At 34.5% G+C, this 15,810-nt stretch overlaps 2 protein-coding genes across 5 annotated transcripts; one reads left to right on the plus strand and one right to left on the minus strand.

Moving 5' to 3' along the window:
* Positions 1–3,003: 3,003 nt before the first annotated feature.
* LOC112796321 (uncharacterized) lies at positions 3,004–5,145 on the plus strand. The gene is made up of 3 exons (XM_025838704.2): positions 3,004–3,389; positions 4,526–4,592; positions 4,711–5,145. Exons 1-3 carry the CDS (start codon positions 3,205–3,207, stop codon positions 4,789–4,791), a joined length of 333 nt encoding a protein of 110 aa, XP_025694489.1. The 5' UTR covers positions 3,004–3,204; the 3' UTR covers positions 4,792–5,145.
* Positions 5,146–6,327: 1,182 nt separating this feature from the next.
* On the minus strand, positions 6,328–13,514 carry LOC112796323 (uncharacterized). 4 transcript variants are annotated; one of them, XR_003199106.3, is made up of 14 exons: positions 12,567–13,513; positions 11,512–11,932; positions 10,784–11,438; positions 10,484–10,524; positions 10,133–10,201; positions 9,498–9,598; positions 9,316–9,394; positions 9,120–9,218; positions 8,955–9,023; positions 8,753–8,802; positions 8,544–8,625; positions 8,306–8,400; positions 6,694–6,870; positions 6,328–6,615 (listed from the first exon to the last, which is right to left on the minus strand). XR_003199106.3 is itself a non-coding variant. In XM_025838707.3 (13 exons), the coding sequence occupies exons 1-13, from the start codon at positions 13,004–13,006 to the stop codon at positions 6,744–6,746; spliced, it is 2,199 nt and encodes a 732-aa protein (XP_025694492.1). In that variant the 5' UTR covers positions 13,007–13,514; the 3' UTR covers positions 6,328–6,743. The 4 variants fall into 4 exon arrangements, 2 of the variants coding, with proteins under 2 accessions (XP_025694492.1, XP_025694491.1); XR_011880957.1 differs by having other exon boundaries at positions 10,784–11,309; positions 12,567–13,390; XM_025838707.3 differs by having other exon boundaries at positions 6,328–6,870; positions 10,784–11,309; positions 12,567–13,514.
* Positions 13,515–15,810: the final 2,296 nt, after the last annotated feature.

The following is a 15,810-nucleotide window of genomic DNA, read 5'->3' on the forward strand; positions in this document are numbered from 1 at the left end:
AACTCGTGAGTTTGCTCTTTGGGATTCACAAAAGGGAAACACACGTTCAATGAAATGGGCATCACGAGAGACAAGGAAAACTTCCTTTTCCAAGTCAAACAGCTTCCATCCTTTTTGCCCAAACAGATACCCAACAAACACACATTTCCTGCTTTGACTGTCAAATTTGTCATTTTTCCTACTTTGGTTATAAGCAAAACACAAAGAACCAAAAACTCATAGGTGTTCATAACTGAAAACTCTTCCATGAATAATTTCATATGGGGATTTTCCTTTTAACATTGACAGCGGTGTGAGATTGATTAGGTGTCTGGCAGTTAAAACACTTTCTCCCTAAAACTCAATAGGGAGATTACCTTGGAATCGCAAGGACTGGGCAACATTTAGAATATGCTTGTGTTTGCGCTCTACTGTTCCATTTTATTGTGGAGTTCCGACACACGAAGTTTGATGAACCACTCCTTATTGCATAAAGTACTGCCTTAAACACATGAACTCTGTTCCATTATCGGTTCGCACTATTTTGACGCATTTATTGTATTGTTTTTCAACCAAAGCAAAGAAATTTTTTAACGTAACTGACACTTCCGTCTTTTCTTTTAACAAATATATCCAAACAGCCCGTGAGCAATCATCCACAATGGTTAAGAAATATGAGGCTCTACATGGCGACGGATTTTTATAAGGCCCCCACAAGTCACAATGAATCAAATAAAAAATACTCGAAACATGACTATCACTTAATGAAAACTTATCTCTTATTTGTTTGAATTTTTTACAAATTTCACAAAATTTATTCACCTCTTTGCTAGTACATTTGTCACTCATATTAGGAATCATTTGCACAATTTTAAATGATGGATGTCCCAATCTCATATGCCAAAGAGTCAATTGACTTTCAGTTTTGACATGACTTGCTTGAGCTTTGTGCACACCCTAATACCAAAAGAGCCCATCCTTCCGTTCACCCACTCCAATCATCTTTCTCGAAGTGTAGTCCAGCATAATACACAACTTGTCAGTGAATTATACAATACAGTTTTCTTTATCAGTCAATTGTGAAAAAGAAAACAGTTGTATTTTAATTTTGGTACATAAAGGACATTTTTCAACTGAAGTCTTCCGTCAAGAACCACAGTTCCTTGTTTGCAAGCAAGCACCTGCTCACCGTCAGACAACCCTACTGAGCATCCTGGAATGGTCCTTTTTTCACACAAATTTTTCAAGGTACCTGTCATGTGGTTAGAAACACCACTATCGATGATCCACAAATTCTAAATTCTCTTACCAGTTATTTTCTCAAATTTGGCTGATTTTTGTTTGCTGATCATATCAAACAATACCTTCCATTGCTCACTAGTTAAACCTGTCATATCAAGATTCTTTTCTTCTGGGTTGTTCACATGACTTCTACTTCCTCCAGTACACGCCACATTAGCACGTGTTTGAGCCCCTCGGTTGCGTATCCCTTGTCTTCCTGATCCTCTGCCAGTGCCTCTTCCTTCGTGCCTTGGCCGGTCACTCCACCACTCTGGGTAACCCACTATTTGAAAATATTCTTTCACATCATGACCATTTTTGCCGCACTTGGAACACGTCACGGCCTTTTCTCCATGTTCACCTATCCCTCTAGCCTTGTTGCCGACATACGTCGCAAGTCCCACAACCAGTCCCCTTTCATCCGCCGACTTGGTGATTGTCTTAACCCTTTCCTCTTGAATTAACATCATGTGCACACGATTAAGTGAAGGTAATGGATCGGTTGCAAGGATACTTGACCTTATAGTGGCGTAGCTGACATCATCAAGACCCATGAGGAGTTGGTGAACCTTTTCTTCTTCCCTCCGCTTCTCAAGTTGAGAGCCAATTGAACATTTGCACTCACCACAGGTGCATTTGGTAATCTGGTCACAATTTGCAAGTTCATCCCAAAGTATTTTAAGCTTCCCATAGTACGTAGCCACGGACGCACCTTCTTGCTTACACCTTGTCAAATCTGCTTTCAACTGCTATATTCGAGGTCCATTCACAATAGAGAAGCGTTCTTTGATGTCCTCCCACAGCGTCTTCGCATTCTCTGCATACGCTACGGTAGTCCGCAAGCTTGGCTCGATCGTATTCAAAATTCATGAAATAATCATAGATTGGATAATCCAACAATTTTCAAGTTCAGGTGCATCCATTCCTAGTTCTATGTGAGTCCCGTCAATGAATCTCCACTTTCTTCGAGCTCGAAGAGAAATCTTCACAACCCTCGCCCATTCATCATAATTTTTCCCACGCAATTGCACCTGCGTGATTACGTTTCCTGCGTTATCTCTCGCGTTGAGGTTGTACGGCGAGTGAGTCTTCTTTTCGTCTCCTCCTGAGCAATGTGGTTTGTTTCTGATGGTCTTCTCTGGCTCTACCTCCATGGTTTCTCAGGTCGTCATCTATTTTATGTGTTTTTCAAACAAGGCTCTAATACTATAATAAGAAATGGTAATCGACCTGTCTTGCCTTTGATACAAGCTTTCATATATATACACCCTAATCAACCTAATCACAACAAATCTTTTCCTAATATAACAATTTGATTTGTTATCCTAATTTATTCTTACCAAAAATACATATGACAAATTGCTATATACGTAAATAACCAAATCTCCTAATTGATATTTTTATATATAATTTTTGCTGACCATTGTTAAAAAGTGATTTGATGAGTGAACTCATCGACCAACCCAAAAGTTGGTTATAATTTGTGAACCTTTATTATTTATATTGTCTTTTTATTATTTATATTGTTTGAAAAAATAAATCTCTTTTTTGGTAGTAGTTCTTTGGGATTTTTTTCCATATATTTATCAACCCAACAGATTAAAGACTAATCGGTCGTGGTACTGAACTCTATTTAAGAGTTTACCGCGGACAATGAATACTTCTTTAGGTTATGTTGTTTCGAAGTGGGTGATAGATTATCGTTTTTTATATAAGCTCACAAATAGATAAACCAAAAACGACGGTTAGGCCCAAAATAGAAACCAAAAAATAACGGTTAGACCCAAAAGAAAGAAACCGAAAAAGACGGTTAGACTCAAAAAGAAAAAAAAAAGGAAAAAGGCAAAACATAGTGAGTACTGAGTAGAGACTAGAGAGAGGAGAGAGAGAGAGAGCTCGGTGGCGCTAGGGCACATAGTTGCAGGCAGAGAGAGAGAGAGAGAAATGGAGGGTGGAGACGAAGGAGTGGAGATGGTAGCGGAGACGAAGGATCTTCAGCAGCAGACTAAGGCCTTCGACAAGCTCACCGACCGCGTCGAAGATCGCCAGCTCGATTCCACTCGCGTCCAAGAGGCCATGGCCTCCATTGCTGCCTCTGCTCAAGCTGACTGGAACGCCATGCGTTTAAGGTTACACTTTCTTTCTTCTATTTCCTATAAGCATTTCCTTTTACAAATTTAGGGTTATGCTTTCAACATCACTAGTTAGTCATGGAAGCTGGATAACCGTTATATATATTATAACTTTTTGTTCATTATTTTCTTGCGTGCTATTTACTTTGTCGATTTGAGCATGACTAAGAAGAATGGGAAGCCATGGAGCTTTGATCCTGGTGGTTATCCTCTCCATATATGCATACAACGATAGTTTAAGAGAGGTGGGAGCAGGGTTTCAACTTTAGCCCTAGAGTTTCTAGTGCTACATAAGCTTGTTTAGAATGTGGAACTACTTGAAATTTAAACATTCTTAATCTCATATTTGTTATCATTAGCGTTCTGTCACATTCTAATCTAGGAACAAATAAGTGTTGTTAGAGCTTGACCCCATGGCTGCAGTGTCTTTGGTTCACTCTTAATGGGTCCATCTTCATCCATATGCAACTCTTATTTTTAAAATTAAAGCTCTTCTAACTCGTGATCAGGAAGTTCGTATGTCGCAGATTTATCGATAAGCTAACAGGGTGGCAAAATGACTTGCAAATAAGGGACATTTTGAAGAATTGGGGCTTCATGTCTACTTTAGTGCTCCTAGAGGGATTATTTATTTGCTTAGTGATGATTTGAGAGGTTTCTTTTCTGTTACTCATAATGTAGTTTTCTTTTCCCTAGACACTAGTTCCATTTTTCCACACACAAAAAAAAATAAATAATAATTAACAAACAAGTGTTGCTGGCCTGAATATTTACTGTAACAGTGTGGAAGTATTGGAGGAGTCTTTGTTTGTATTGACATAATTCGTTAATGCAACGATTATAGATACTCGTCTCCACTTGCCACTTGCCACCCCGTATAAGTTCTCCTCCACCTTCACGCAATTTTGTTTCGGTCTATCTTTCTCTTGTTCTACAAATATACATGAATTCAAAATCCAAGCTGTATTACTGATAGAACCATAAATTGAAGCAGTTTTTTAGTCAGAAAGTTAGAATATAAACTTGAATGGAATAAAACCGTAAATAAGATTCCACCTTATCTCATTTGAAATAAGGAGTTCCTCTCCTTGTATCTCTCTAACCCCTGATTATGCACTCTGTTCTGATCACAGGGAGAAAGAATTAGCAGCTGTTAAGATAAATGCAGCTGATGTTGATATAATTGCAAATGAACTGGAGGTAACTTCTATGACAGATTCTATTTCCCACCGCCGAAAAGAATGGATAACTGGAAATATTATTTGACAATCTATGTATATGCACCAATTGACCAATATATTCTTCTTGTTTCCAACAGTTGGATAAAAAGGTAGCAGAAAGAACTTTGCGCGAGCATAAAGGTGATGCAGTTGCTGCCATTCGTCACTTGCTTCAGTAGAATGGTGGGAATGAAGAAGGGTTTAATATTTCGGAGGATCTTATATATTACCCTATATTGTTCTGCATTGAGAGATCACAATGTATATCAAGACCTCAACTTTTCCCATAAATCACTAAGTGAAATTTTGAAGTGATCTATGTACCCAAAAAAAAAAAAAAGAGAAACCAAAATCTGATGATAAAGCCACGTTTTTCATCAGGATCTTATAATGTTTCTAGTTTTTCCATTTATCACTTGAAAAGCCTGCTTTTTTACTTGCTCCTTTTTCCATTGTTGTGGAAAACTGTATGTGTAGAATAGTGTTTTCTATTGTGTGAAATCTATATTGATAAAGACCTAGATTTTTTCTTTTGTTTTTTGAGTTTGACATTGACATGAAAGTAGTGTCCACAATTTTTGCCAAGTGTTGCTTATTCAACAATATTCCATTGAAAAAACATGTAAGCTGGTCCGTTCCATCATGCAAAAATTTCCCCAGAGATATTGTACCCTTCTCTTTTATTTCTGTCCATGTACCATATAATTTCTTCAAAGAGATAATTTGTGATCACAATTCTTGCTTTGTCGGGGAGAAATCCACTAATTCTCACAAAAGTTAGTTCCACTTAGATTGCTAAGAGAACCTTAAGCCATAGAATCCTTCTATAGGCTTCTGAAATTTCCCCATCGGAGTGAGATCTTTAGTCGTCAAATGGAGATTTGGGTGTGTGGCAACCTTGTAATCAATCTCATCTTCATGTCGTCACATCTACTATATCTTTAACAATTAAGGATCTTGTGAAGTGGGGATTTAAAGGTTTGGGCATTAAAAAAAATCCTAAACCAAAATGAAATCCTCACTTTAGAGGATCCAAAATTCTTCCTTAACTAGGGCACAAAAGCTTATATATATATATATATATATATATATATATATATATATATATATATATATATATATATATATATATTTTAATTTTTAAATATTATTTTATATTGTGCATTTGGGGTCACTGGCAGATTTCATTTAATTTGGTAATCGACGAAGTCATGAAATCATTACTTATCAATACTGACACATCCTTTCATGAATTAAATCCCCATGCAGATATTGTATAGTCCCTACCCTTTTTTATGGCTTAATGTTATCCAATACTACTTGCACTACATTCCCAAAAAGATGACTCATCCTGTCATCCAAATAAAAATTCAATAGAAAACACAATCAATGATAATTCAACTAAAAGTGTCAATCCATCGTGTAATCTGTCTCCTTCTTCAAAGTTCAAGTGGACAATGACAGAGATCCCAATCCTATCTAACTTGAATTTAAAAGAATACAAACTTTATGAGCCCTATCTCTATAGTAATACCATAGTTACATTAAAAACAATAGATTTCGGCAATAGATTTCGCTATGAGAACGGGTGTGCGATACGCGATACCCCATATATAAAATATTTTATGTAAAAAATATACATATAACGTATTGGTATGCAGATGAATTGGTAATTTGGTATATGAAATGCTACTTAATTGGTGGATTCATGTAACTATGAGTAATACCAAAGCACTTTTCTTTTCAGTTTTCTCTAAGTTTCTTTACAGCTAAAGAAAAGATGTCACAAACTTTGTCCATATAAGATTACAATGATGATAATGAGAAACCTCTATACACAAGAAGACTCCAGACATAAGCATCAGTGCATCACTAATCAATTGAAGATGGTGCCATTATAGAAACACAAAAGGACCATAAACTAGTTTTCTAACCCTTTTCCTACTTCTCTTTTATCATTTAATACGACTCCTCGGTAAACATTGATGAACAAGAATGCCAACCTGCAACACTGCCAAACCGTGAGACAAGCTACTTGTACACCTCATCAACTCATCATCAATGTGCAAGAAAATCCTTACGCATTAGCCACGAGTGACAAAAAAGAAACTATCTCAAAGGGGGCTGTGTCTTAAGATTCCTTCTGATTGCTTCCACCGCTGGCAGAACGAGCCGCCTGGAGCTGAATGGCATGTCGTCTCTGCATTTCTCTGAGCCTTTCCACAAGTTCCTGGAATGTTGGTCGCTGAGCCGGATCGCTGGTAGTAATGGACAAAAGATGTGAGTTAGCATAGTTAGTAATTGCACCAAATTGGCTTCAAAATAATATGAAGTATGACAGATATCCAATATTGTTTAATAATTGATGTAAAATAACAAAAAAAAGAGAACCCATAGAAGAAGTTGATAATTAAATTAGTTAGAGAGGAAAAAAAACAATAAACAAACTAACCAAATCCGAAGAATTTCAAATCATATTACAACCCATAATCTATAATAAATCAAGTCTTCGCAACTTAAAGTCAGTTACGTGAACTAATTAAACAGTTATGCTCAAAAGAGTTGTAAACCTTACCCACAATTAGGACATTTATCTAATAAAATTTATGTCTTGATATTCAAAACTGTGCGGAAGGAATTTTTTCATTAGTTTTTAAAATGGTTAAGTACTTTTTTTGTCCCCAAGTCTTGGGTCAAAATCAAAATCTTCCCTGACCTTTTTTTCTTATTAAAATCATCCTCATCGTTACAAACATTATAAAATCATCCTTTTGTCCATAAATGACATCTTTCAGACGATTTTGCCCTTAAAAAAAATCCCTCCCCTCACCACTAACCCCTGCATCATCATCAGTCACCACCACCACCACCACCATACCACTCTTCATCCATCAATCTGACTCCACGCCCAGACCAGATTCGCTTTGCCTTCCCGCTACTCCACCAAAAAATTCTCAACTTCAATTTGACCCTGCTCCTTCGCATAATCACATTATAAATATGCTAATCTCCAATCTATGAACCAGACAGATGGCTAAATACACGTTCAACGATATTCAATTTAAAAACTACTATATCAATTAGAGGGGAAAAAGAAAAACCTAAAATGTCAGAAGCTCGAGCTAGCGAGATAGGGTCAAGGAGCCAACCGCGGGTGTCCTTAGCGACAGGGCAGGTGACGGAGGAGCTGAACCTAACAAGGTTGGCCATTCTATCTGCGTCGCGAGTTGATTCTGTTAGCGGTGACGGAAAGCATTGGAGGCGGGCGGAGGAGGAAGAAGAGGAATGGTGGATGGTAAAGGAGATCCATGTGAGGAACTGAGGATAAGGAGGAAGCAGAGGAGGAAGGGAAGAGCTTGCGGCTTCTGAAGGAAGTGAGGGAGTGTGGCGTGGAAAAGGGGATGGATCTGGTGGAACCCAGCGGTGGAGTCCAGGGATGGCCGTGCCTCCGGTTGGATCTGGTGTTTTATATTAAGGGGAGTTTTTTTGTTATTTTTGTTTAAGGGCAAAATCGTCCGAAAAAATGTCGTTCATGGACAAAAAGATGATTTTATAATGTTTTGTAACGTTGACGGTGATTTTAATAAAAAAACAGCTAGGGACGATTTTAATTTTGACCCAAGACCTTAGGACGAAAAAAAAGTACTTAACCCTTTCTAAAAGTAACAAAGTATGAGTGACAAGCATGCAAACCTATGCCAGCAGCTCTCCATTATAGAAGCCCACTGCGGATCAACATCTGCCGGAATTTCTAACCGATGGTTCATAAACCCTACAGCCCCAATAACCTGCAAGAATCCAAGAAAAACTGCGTTCATATTTGCAGCCACTGCACATGAGCCGTCAATGAAATATACACATTACAACAACAAAATAGAGATGTTCATATCGGTTTATTTTTTCAAGAATTCATTACAGATGAAAAAAATACCTGCATTGCATTGAGAGTATCCCACGGGATCTTTTCAGTTGCAAGTTCCCACAATATCACCCCAAAGCTGTACACATCGGACCTGAAGTCCCGAGAAGCAGCATAATCAGATATCCAATGTGAAATTTCAATCTTAACTTATGTGTGTGTGTGTGTGTGAGAGAGAGAGAGAGAGAGAGAGAGAGCATTTGATGGCAGAGCAGACATACTTCTCATCCGAGGGTTCATTTCGAAGAACTTCTGGTGCCATCCATTGAGGCTACAAAGGCAAAAGATCCCAACAGAATTAGCAACATGTTTTGTTTTGTTTTATATTTTGACCCTGTAGCTCTAACAAGTTTTAAAGGGAAGTATTCTAAACAAACCAAAGATCTTATGGCCCCGAAAAATAAATAAATATTGAAAGCATACCGTGCCCTTTCCTGTTTTGGTTGTGAGATATGTTTCATGCTTAAGGCGTGAAAGACCAAAATCACCAACCTGTTAAGGTAAACATGTCATTAACATTTCTGACCAAACAGAAAACTTCCCCAAGAAGTTAAGCGAAAGAATAAAGAAATCAGACATTTTGCAGACCTTCACAGTCCAATTCTTGTCAACTAGGAGATTTGAAGACTTCAAATCTCGATGAACAATAGGGGGGCTGCAACGATGAAGATAATTCACACCACGTGCCTGCAGAAGAACATCGTCTGAAATCAATTTTTCAAAAGGGGAAAAGAGGGGAGAAAATGAACATGATACTATTCCTTGACATTGTTTTGATACTCACGATATCTAAAGCCATATGAACTCGCCGTCTCCAGTCAAGTTTGGATGTATTTCTTTGGAGCAAACGAAACAAGCTTCCACTGCATTGATAGAGTACAAATGAATGAAACAACAATTAGCTCAAATCTATATTTTGCAACACATGGCAGCACTACAAACTATTAAACAAAATTTGGTACAAACCGTGGGAGAAACTCTGTCACAATGCAGAGACGTTGAGGTGAAGTCACTGCCCCCATGAAGAGAATAATATTTGGATGGCGAAGTCTTTTCAAGACAGACACCTTCAATCAAAAGACAGTGCAAATCAATACTATAAACAAATTTGTGAAGGTTCAATAACTAATGGAAAAACTACAATATGAAGTGGAATGTATCTAAAATTAATGAGGCAATCTCAAACACATGATTAGCATTCTGAACCAAGTTCACATATTTTTCTTTTTCATTTTCTATTTCTTTTTTAATAAAAGTAAAGAACCAAGTGTCTATTTATTTTTCTCATTTTGATAAAAGAACTAAGTTCACATATTAAGAGACCAAAACTCTGACCTTCAACATTAGACTATTAGAGTGATATATAAAGCAATAAATGTTAGTTTTGAAAATAAGAAAGCACTAAAAAGTAAAAAGGCAATGACCATAGCATAATTCACAGAAGAAAAATTATGTTCTAACAAAATTGTCCCCTCGGTTACCTTAGAAATCAAAGGTTTGGTAATTGTTTAAATGTAAGCTACCTTCTACACCTTTTGGACATGATTTAGTCTGTTTCCAACATAATAGGCAAACCAGAATATTAAATGCAAAAAACGCACCTCTTGTCTGAAGGATAGTATCACATCCTCTGAATATTCTTGCTTTAAGAATACTTTGACCGCAACATCCTGCAGAAATATGGAAATGAGATGAAATCAGCATAGCAAAATTTAATTGGCATATGCCACATGAATTTTACATGCCTTCAGAAAATCTAACATTGCATTGAAGTCCATAGAATGTTGTATTTTAACACATTAAGGAATCTTATATTACTAAAATGTAATAAATTTGAGCTGCAACATAATAATTACCATAATAATGTTAAAAAAACTTTTAACATTATTATCCTACAGTGCAAGAAACCATCAACTAAAATGTAGAAACTACAGGAAGGGAAAAGAACATACTGATCCATACCACAGGGCATGATATACAGTTCCACAAGAACCTGCAATGCAACAACATAAAGGTAAAAAGTAATATACCACAAATAACAATTAATCACTAAATATTTGGGTTTTAACTCTTAAAGGGGAACCAAATTATTTAGACCCCAAAAAGAAGAAACAAAATTTCAAAAATTTTGGTAACACAGGAAAATTGTTTGACAACTGTTTTTTTTTTCTTTTTTTTTTTCCTGTTGAAGCATAGAAGTTATCAAAAACATATTTTCTCTTCTGTGCTTATCTAGTTAAGAGCATGGCTACCTTGCCCAATTTGTTCTCCAATTGTGAGGTCCTCCCACAAGATTTCATAATCCAAGCAATCGGTATCAATATCCACTTTATTATTGACAGCACCACTGCTGCCACTGCCGCAGCTGCTGGTACTGCTAGTACTGTTAACGTTAACTGAGGACCACGATCCTGAAGCCTCATTATTAACAGGCCGATTACCTGCCTGGACTTCCATCTTGGACTCGGAAGAAAGATTCATCTGATTAACCAGCTCATGTTCTTGATCATTCTGTACCAGTGGCCTAGCAACAGGAACATTTCTTGCCTCGGATCCAGCTTGACCATTTCCTCTCCATGGCCATGACAATGTTCTCTTTTGAATCCATGCTTCAGCTTTAGAAGTTATGATCTTGTGAATTGGTTTTCCTTCGCCATCATCACCAGAGTCTCTCAAAGATTTAGCTGGTGATTTCTCTTCAACATGACAAAATACACTGAATGGAGGTGGTACATCACCTCTGGGAGTGCTAGCTCCACTGGAATTACCATCCTCTTTCTGGTCAGAAAAAACACAATCCGAAAAACTCTGATCAGAATGATGACTTTCTCCGCTCCAACCATAACGGTCAACACCATTTTCTCCTGTCCGCATTCTTGACTTAACTTTATTACTCACCTTTGATGCCTGTTTTAATGGTTGTAATATCAAGATATGCCAAGTTACATACTTAAATAGGACAAAAAAGAATTGAACTAACCAAATTAGAAATTTTGGATGCTAGAGCAACTTGAAGTGGCTGCTGAGAGTCAAGGCCAAGTTTATTTGAAATGCCACTCTTCGCGTGGTTATAATCCAAGTCTGAACCTGGTGCAGCATTCTTCACATCTGATAAAGTAGCTCGAGTTTCAAGAAAGGGTCTAGAATCAATGGACACACAGATAACCCCAATCAACTTCCTATCGTCATCATAGAATGGTGTGTTGGTTGCCACAACTGAAAATTTCTCCCCCATCTTGTTCTTGGCAGGGAACTGACCGCTCCAACTCTCCCCCACAGTGACATGGTTGAAAACATCATATGCTAAGCCGAAATCAATAGGGTCTACAAGCAGCTCAATCCCATCTTTCCCAAGAGCCTCTACTGCTGCATAACCATACAGATTTTCGGCACTAGGATTCCTGCAAAAACATTACACATACTGAAGGCAAACCCCTTTACTTTTCTTCCATTTTCTTTAGGAAAAAGGTAAACCTTACCTTAATATCTGCAAAATTAACAACAAACACCCCACACAACAAAATTTGATAAACTACATCAATAACAACAAATAAACAAGAATAAAGTCCAAAATTAGTCCTTGGTGGAAAACGGACAAATTCATCTGGCATAGGTAATTAAAACGTTAGGGACAAAATTGAAAATGTCCAAAGGTAATTTTGACACAAATCGAAGATATTAAGAACAAAATTGAATGAAATTAAATGTCACGGTATTCTTGAAGAAAATCACAATCCTTAGCGAAAAAACATACTTTACCCTTGAATGATAAAATTAGACCTTCTTAGGGAATACTAAAAAAGTTGTCAAACTTGAGAATTAAACTAAAATCTATTAAACTTGAATCGTAAAACATAACTCATAAAGTCAATTTGGGAACCCTATACTTGTAGATTTCTAAGAATTTGCAAGATAACCCTAGAACTTGATGACCTTGACTACTAATTTGTCTATAAAAACAACTAAATTTGACCAGCATTTTTAGGTTTCATGTTCTACACAGAAAAGAAAAGGAAAAGAAATTGAGTTACTGACCAATATATAATCCGGCATTGAAGATCCAGAATATGAAGCGAGTGCCCCATTGACTGCAAAATGTTCATATACTGCTTCTCACTAAGGCCAACATTCACACCAACAACATCACCATCACCATCACAATCACCATCACCATCTTCATTCTGATTCTGGTTCTGATTGTGATTATGATTATGATTATTGCTGCTGCGACTCTCCCTCTTCAAGGGTGAAGAAGAAGACCCTTTGTTGTTACAACCAGCAGCAGCACTCCCGCCACCGCCACAACCGCCAAGCCTCGAACGCTGCGGCGACAAGGAGTGCGACCTGTGGCGGTAATGATGGCGGCGTTCAGATAGCTTCAGCTTCGACATCTCATGCTTCAGCTGAACATGGCCAGCTTCAAGCTTCTCTATCTTCTTCACAAGCTCTTCTTCTTTTGCTTCTGAAGTTCCCATTTTGGTTTTTATTTTTTATTTTTCCCTTCCTTTATTCTCTGAGCAATTCTTACCCAACTTAACACAGATCAAATCTTCGATTCGCTTCTACCCATTGAATCAAAGAGGAAAAAGTTTCGAGCTTGATTCTTTGTTTCTGTGTTGGCGCAAGAAAAATGGCACACACAGATTTTGAAGTTGATCAACTTCAGAGTAAGAAGGAAGAAAAAGAGAATAATACATTAAATTAGAAATTAGAATGGGAAAGTGAATTTATATATTTATTTATGGATTATCCTTTTTTAATTTTTTTTTTTTTTTCATGAAGGGTAGAGACTGGAAGGATGAAGCTGTACACTACTACACCCAAGTCCAACCCAATGATTTCTCTTTCTAATAATTCCTACTAAGAATAATCTTAATAAATAAATAAATAGGTAAATAATTAAATATTTTTTATTTTCTTTCATAGTTATTTATGCTTTTTTAGACAAAGTTATTATTTAAACTACCAATATCTCCCATTTGTGTGGAACCTGTCTTCATGTTAGTTGGTACTCAAATAAGAATTAGGACTTGGTCATTCCGGTCTCTTTCTTTAGGATGAAATCACCACCATTCTTTCTTTCTTTCATTTCTCTGTTTCTTTTAATGTAACCATTTTAAGTGCAATGAATTTATAGTGAGATTGCACATATAAATAAAGTAAACGCTAAAATTATTTAAATATAATATTTTTAAAATGCTTATAGTCTAATTGGTATAATCAATTTATATAAATTATTACGACATATAAAATTTTAAAATTTTATACATAAACGATTGAAGAGATAGAAATTTATGTAAAAATTCACTAAAATTATATTTTGTTAGAGGCGGTAACCGTTTAAAAAAATATTTAAATTTTATATTTGGATCTAAATGCATATATAAATTAGATAAATAAATTTAAATATTAAAAATATAAGATTTTAAATTAAAATATAAATAATACTTAACTTTTTTTATCTCACTTTATTCAATTGATTGATATTAGTTTAAAAAAATTATAACCTTTTTTATTCTATTTTTAGCTAATTGAATTTTAATTAATTATATTTTAATTTACAATCTTATATTTTAAAATATTTTTAGATTTTTCTAATATTAAAATTTTAGTATTTAAATTATTTTGCATAAAACTAGGATATAATATAATTCATTGCAAACTTATAAACTCTTAAAATGTATTAAGAAATAGTTCTTAAGTTTATAGAAATTAGTTAATTATTACCAATACTATCTAAGTCATAATATAACTTTTTTTAAGATTAATTCTGATGTTGCTATCAAATTTGTGCTAAAAAAAATTTATAGTTAATATTTATCAATAGACACTATATATATATTGTGTTTCAACTATTATATATACAAAAATGTATTCTCCTAATCACTTCACTATGCATGTTAATTTGTACAAAACAGAATATATAAAATTTATTCACACGTTTCGAGAGTGTGTGTTGAGAAAAAAAAGTTAAGTATTATTTACACTTTAATTTAAAATTTTATATTTTAAAATTTAAATATATTTTTTTAATATTTAGATTTTAATATTTAAATTTATTTATCTAATTTATGTACACTTTTTATGTTTTATATTGGGTTAAAAATGATATTTTTTTTGGATTATAGATTATTAGGATGTTACTCTTAAATGGGGCATGATTAATTTGAAGTACAGGAATCAGATTTTTTAATCTGTGAGAAATATAAAAAATAAAAAATTTAAAATACAAAACATGTTTTTATACTTTCTATATTTTTAAAAAACACTCAAAATTACCATGTTAAAGAATATTACCCATCTCACATTCACTCAAAAAAAATTAGCCATTTATGTATGCATTTATATTTTGTTGTGATTTATGTGTTGAAATTGTTTTTTCATATAAATTGCTACTCTCTATAGCCTTTTATGATCTTAGTCAATTTTAATATGTATATAAATATTTTAGATAATTTTGATTTTCAATTAATTTAAATATGTAATTTGTAGTGAATTTATTAGAAACAATAGGATAAAGGGTATCTAATATTTATTATCAGTTTTTTTTCATGCATATTAGATTCGAACATAAAAATCTTTTTTAGGGTTATGTATTGTTTTATTTTCTTTTATAAGTGATATAAAAAGTAAATAAAATGAAACTTAAGAATATAGCTATCAACTAAAGATAATAAAAAAATGATATTCAGAATAGAAAGAGATAAATAAAAGAGGAACTAAAGTTAAAATAAACCTAGAAATTAAATTACGTTGATATATAATAAATTAATGCATGCTGAGAAATTAAAAAATTATATATATCATCATCTTTATTCTCTCTCTCTCTCTCTCTTTTGTTATAAGATATATTACTATAACTTGGGTTAATTTTATTTGTACCTGACTAATTTCTATTTGCTTTTATTATCTTCTGCAAACATTATTAGATGTTTGAATTTGTATAATTATTCTAGAGGATGAAAATTGTTCATTAATTTTAAAAGTATAATTAATATTATATATGAAACTGAGACCATCCATAATTAAATTTTATAGTGAAAAAAAAAACATCTTATCATGAATATTTGAAACCAAATTTATGAATACAGAAAATCAGCTACCATTACCCTAAACTTACATTATTTTGCACTTAAATTTTTATTCAATTTTAAAGCGTAAAGAAATATTAGAACAACATAATAAAAATACCTTACTGGGAGAATACTACTTCTAACAATATTTGTTATAAAAGGTAATTTAATTTTTAGCATTTTAAAAAATAAGCACATATTTAATT

This window comes from Arachis hypogaea, chromosome 4 (genome assembly GCF_003086295.3).
Source record: "Arachis hypogaea cultivar Tifrunner chromosome 4, arahy.Tifrunner.gnm2.J5K5, whole genome shotgun sequence".
NCBI classification, from domain to species: Eukaryota; Viridiplantae; Streptophyta; class Magnoliopsida; order Fabales; family Fabaceae; genus Arachis; species Arachis hypogaea.

Bases quoted from the DNA above. Each gene is read 5' to 3' on its own strand.
- LOC112796321 (XM_025838704.2), top strand. From the start codon at position 3,205: ATGGAGGGTGGAGACGAAGGAGTGGAGATGGTAGCGGAGACGAAGGAT. The intron at 3,390-4,525 runs GTTACACTTTCT...TTCTGATCACAG, and splicing joins TGGAACGCCATGCGTTTAAG to GGAGAAAGAATTAGCAGCTG. The intron at 4,593-4,710 runs GTAACTTCTATG...TGTTTCCAACAG, and splicing joins TAATTGCAAATGAACTGGAG to TTGGATAAAAAGGTAGCAGA.
- LOC112796323 (XM_025838706.3), bottom strand. From the start codon at position 13,006: ATGGGAACTTCAGAAGCAAAAGAAGAAGAGCTTGTGAAGAAGATAGAG. The intron at 9,219-9,315 runs GTGAGTATCAAA...GTTCTTCTGCAG, and splicing joins TTCATATGGCTTTAGATATC to GCACGTGGTGTGAATTATCT. The intron at 9,024-9,119 runs GTCTGCAAAATG...TTACCTTAACAG, and splicing joins ACAAGAATTGGACTGTGAAG to GTTGGTGATTTTGGTCTTTC.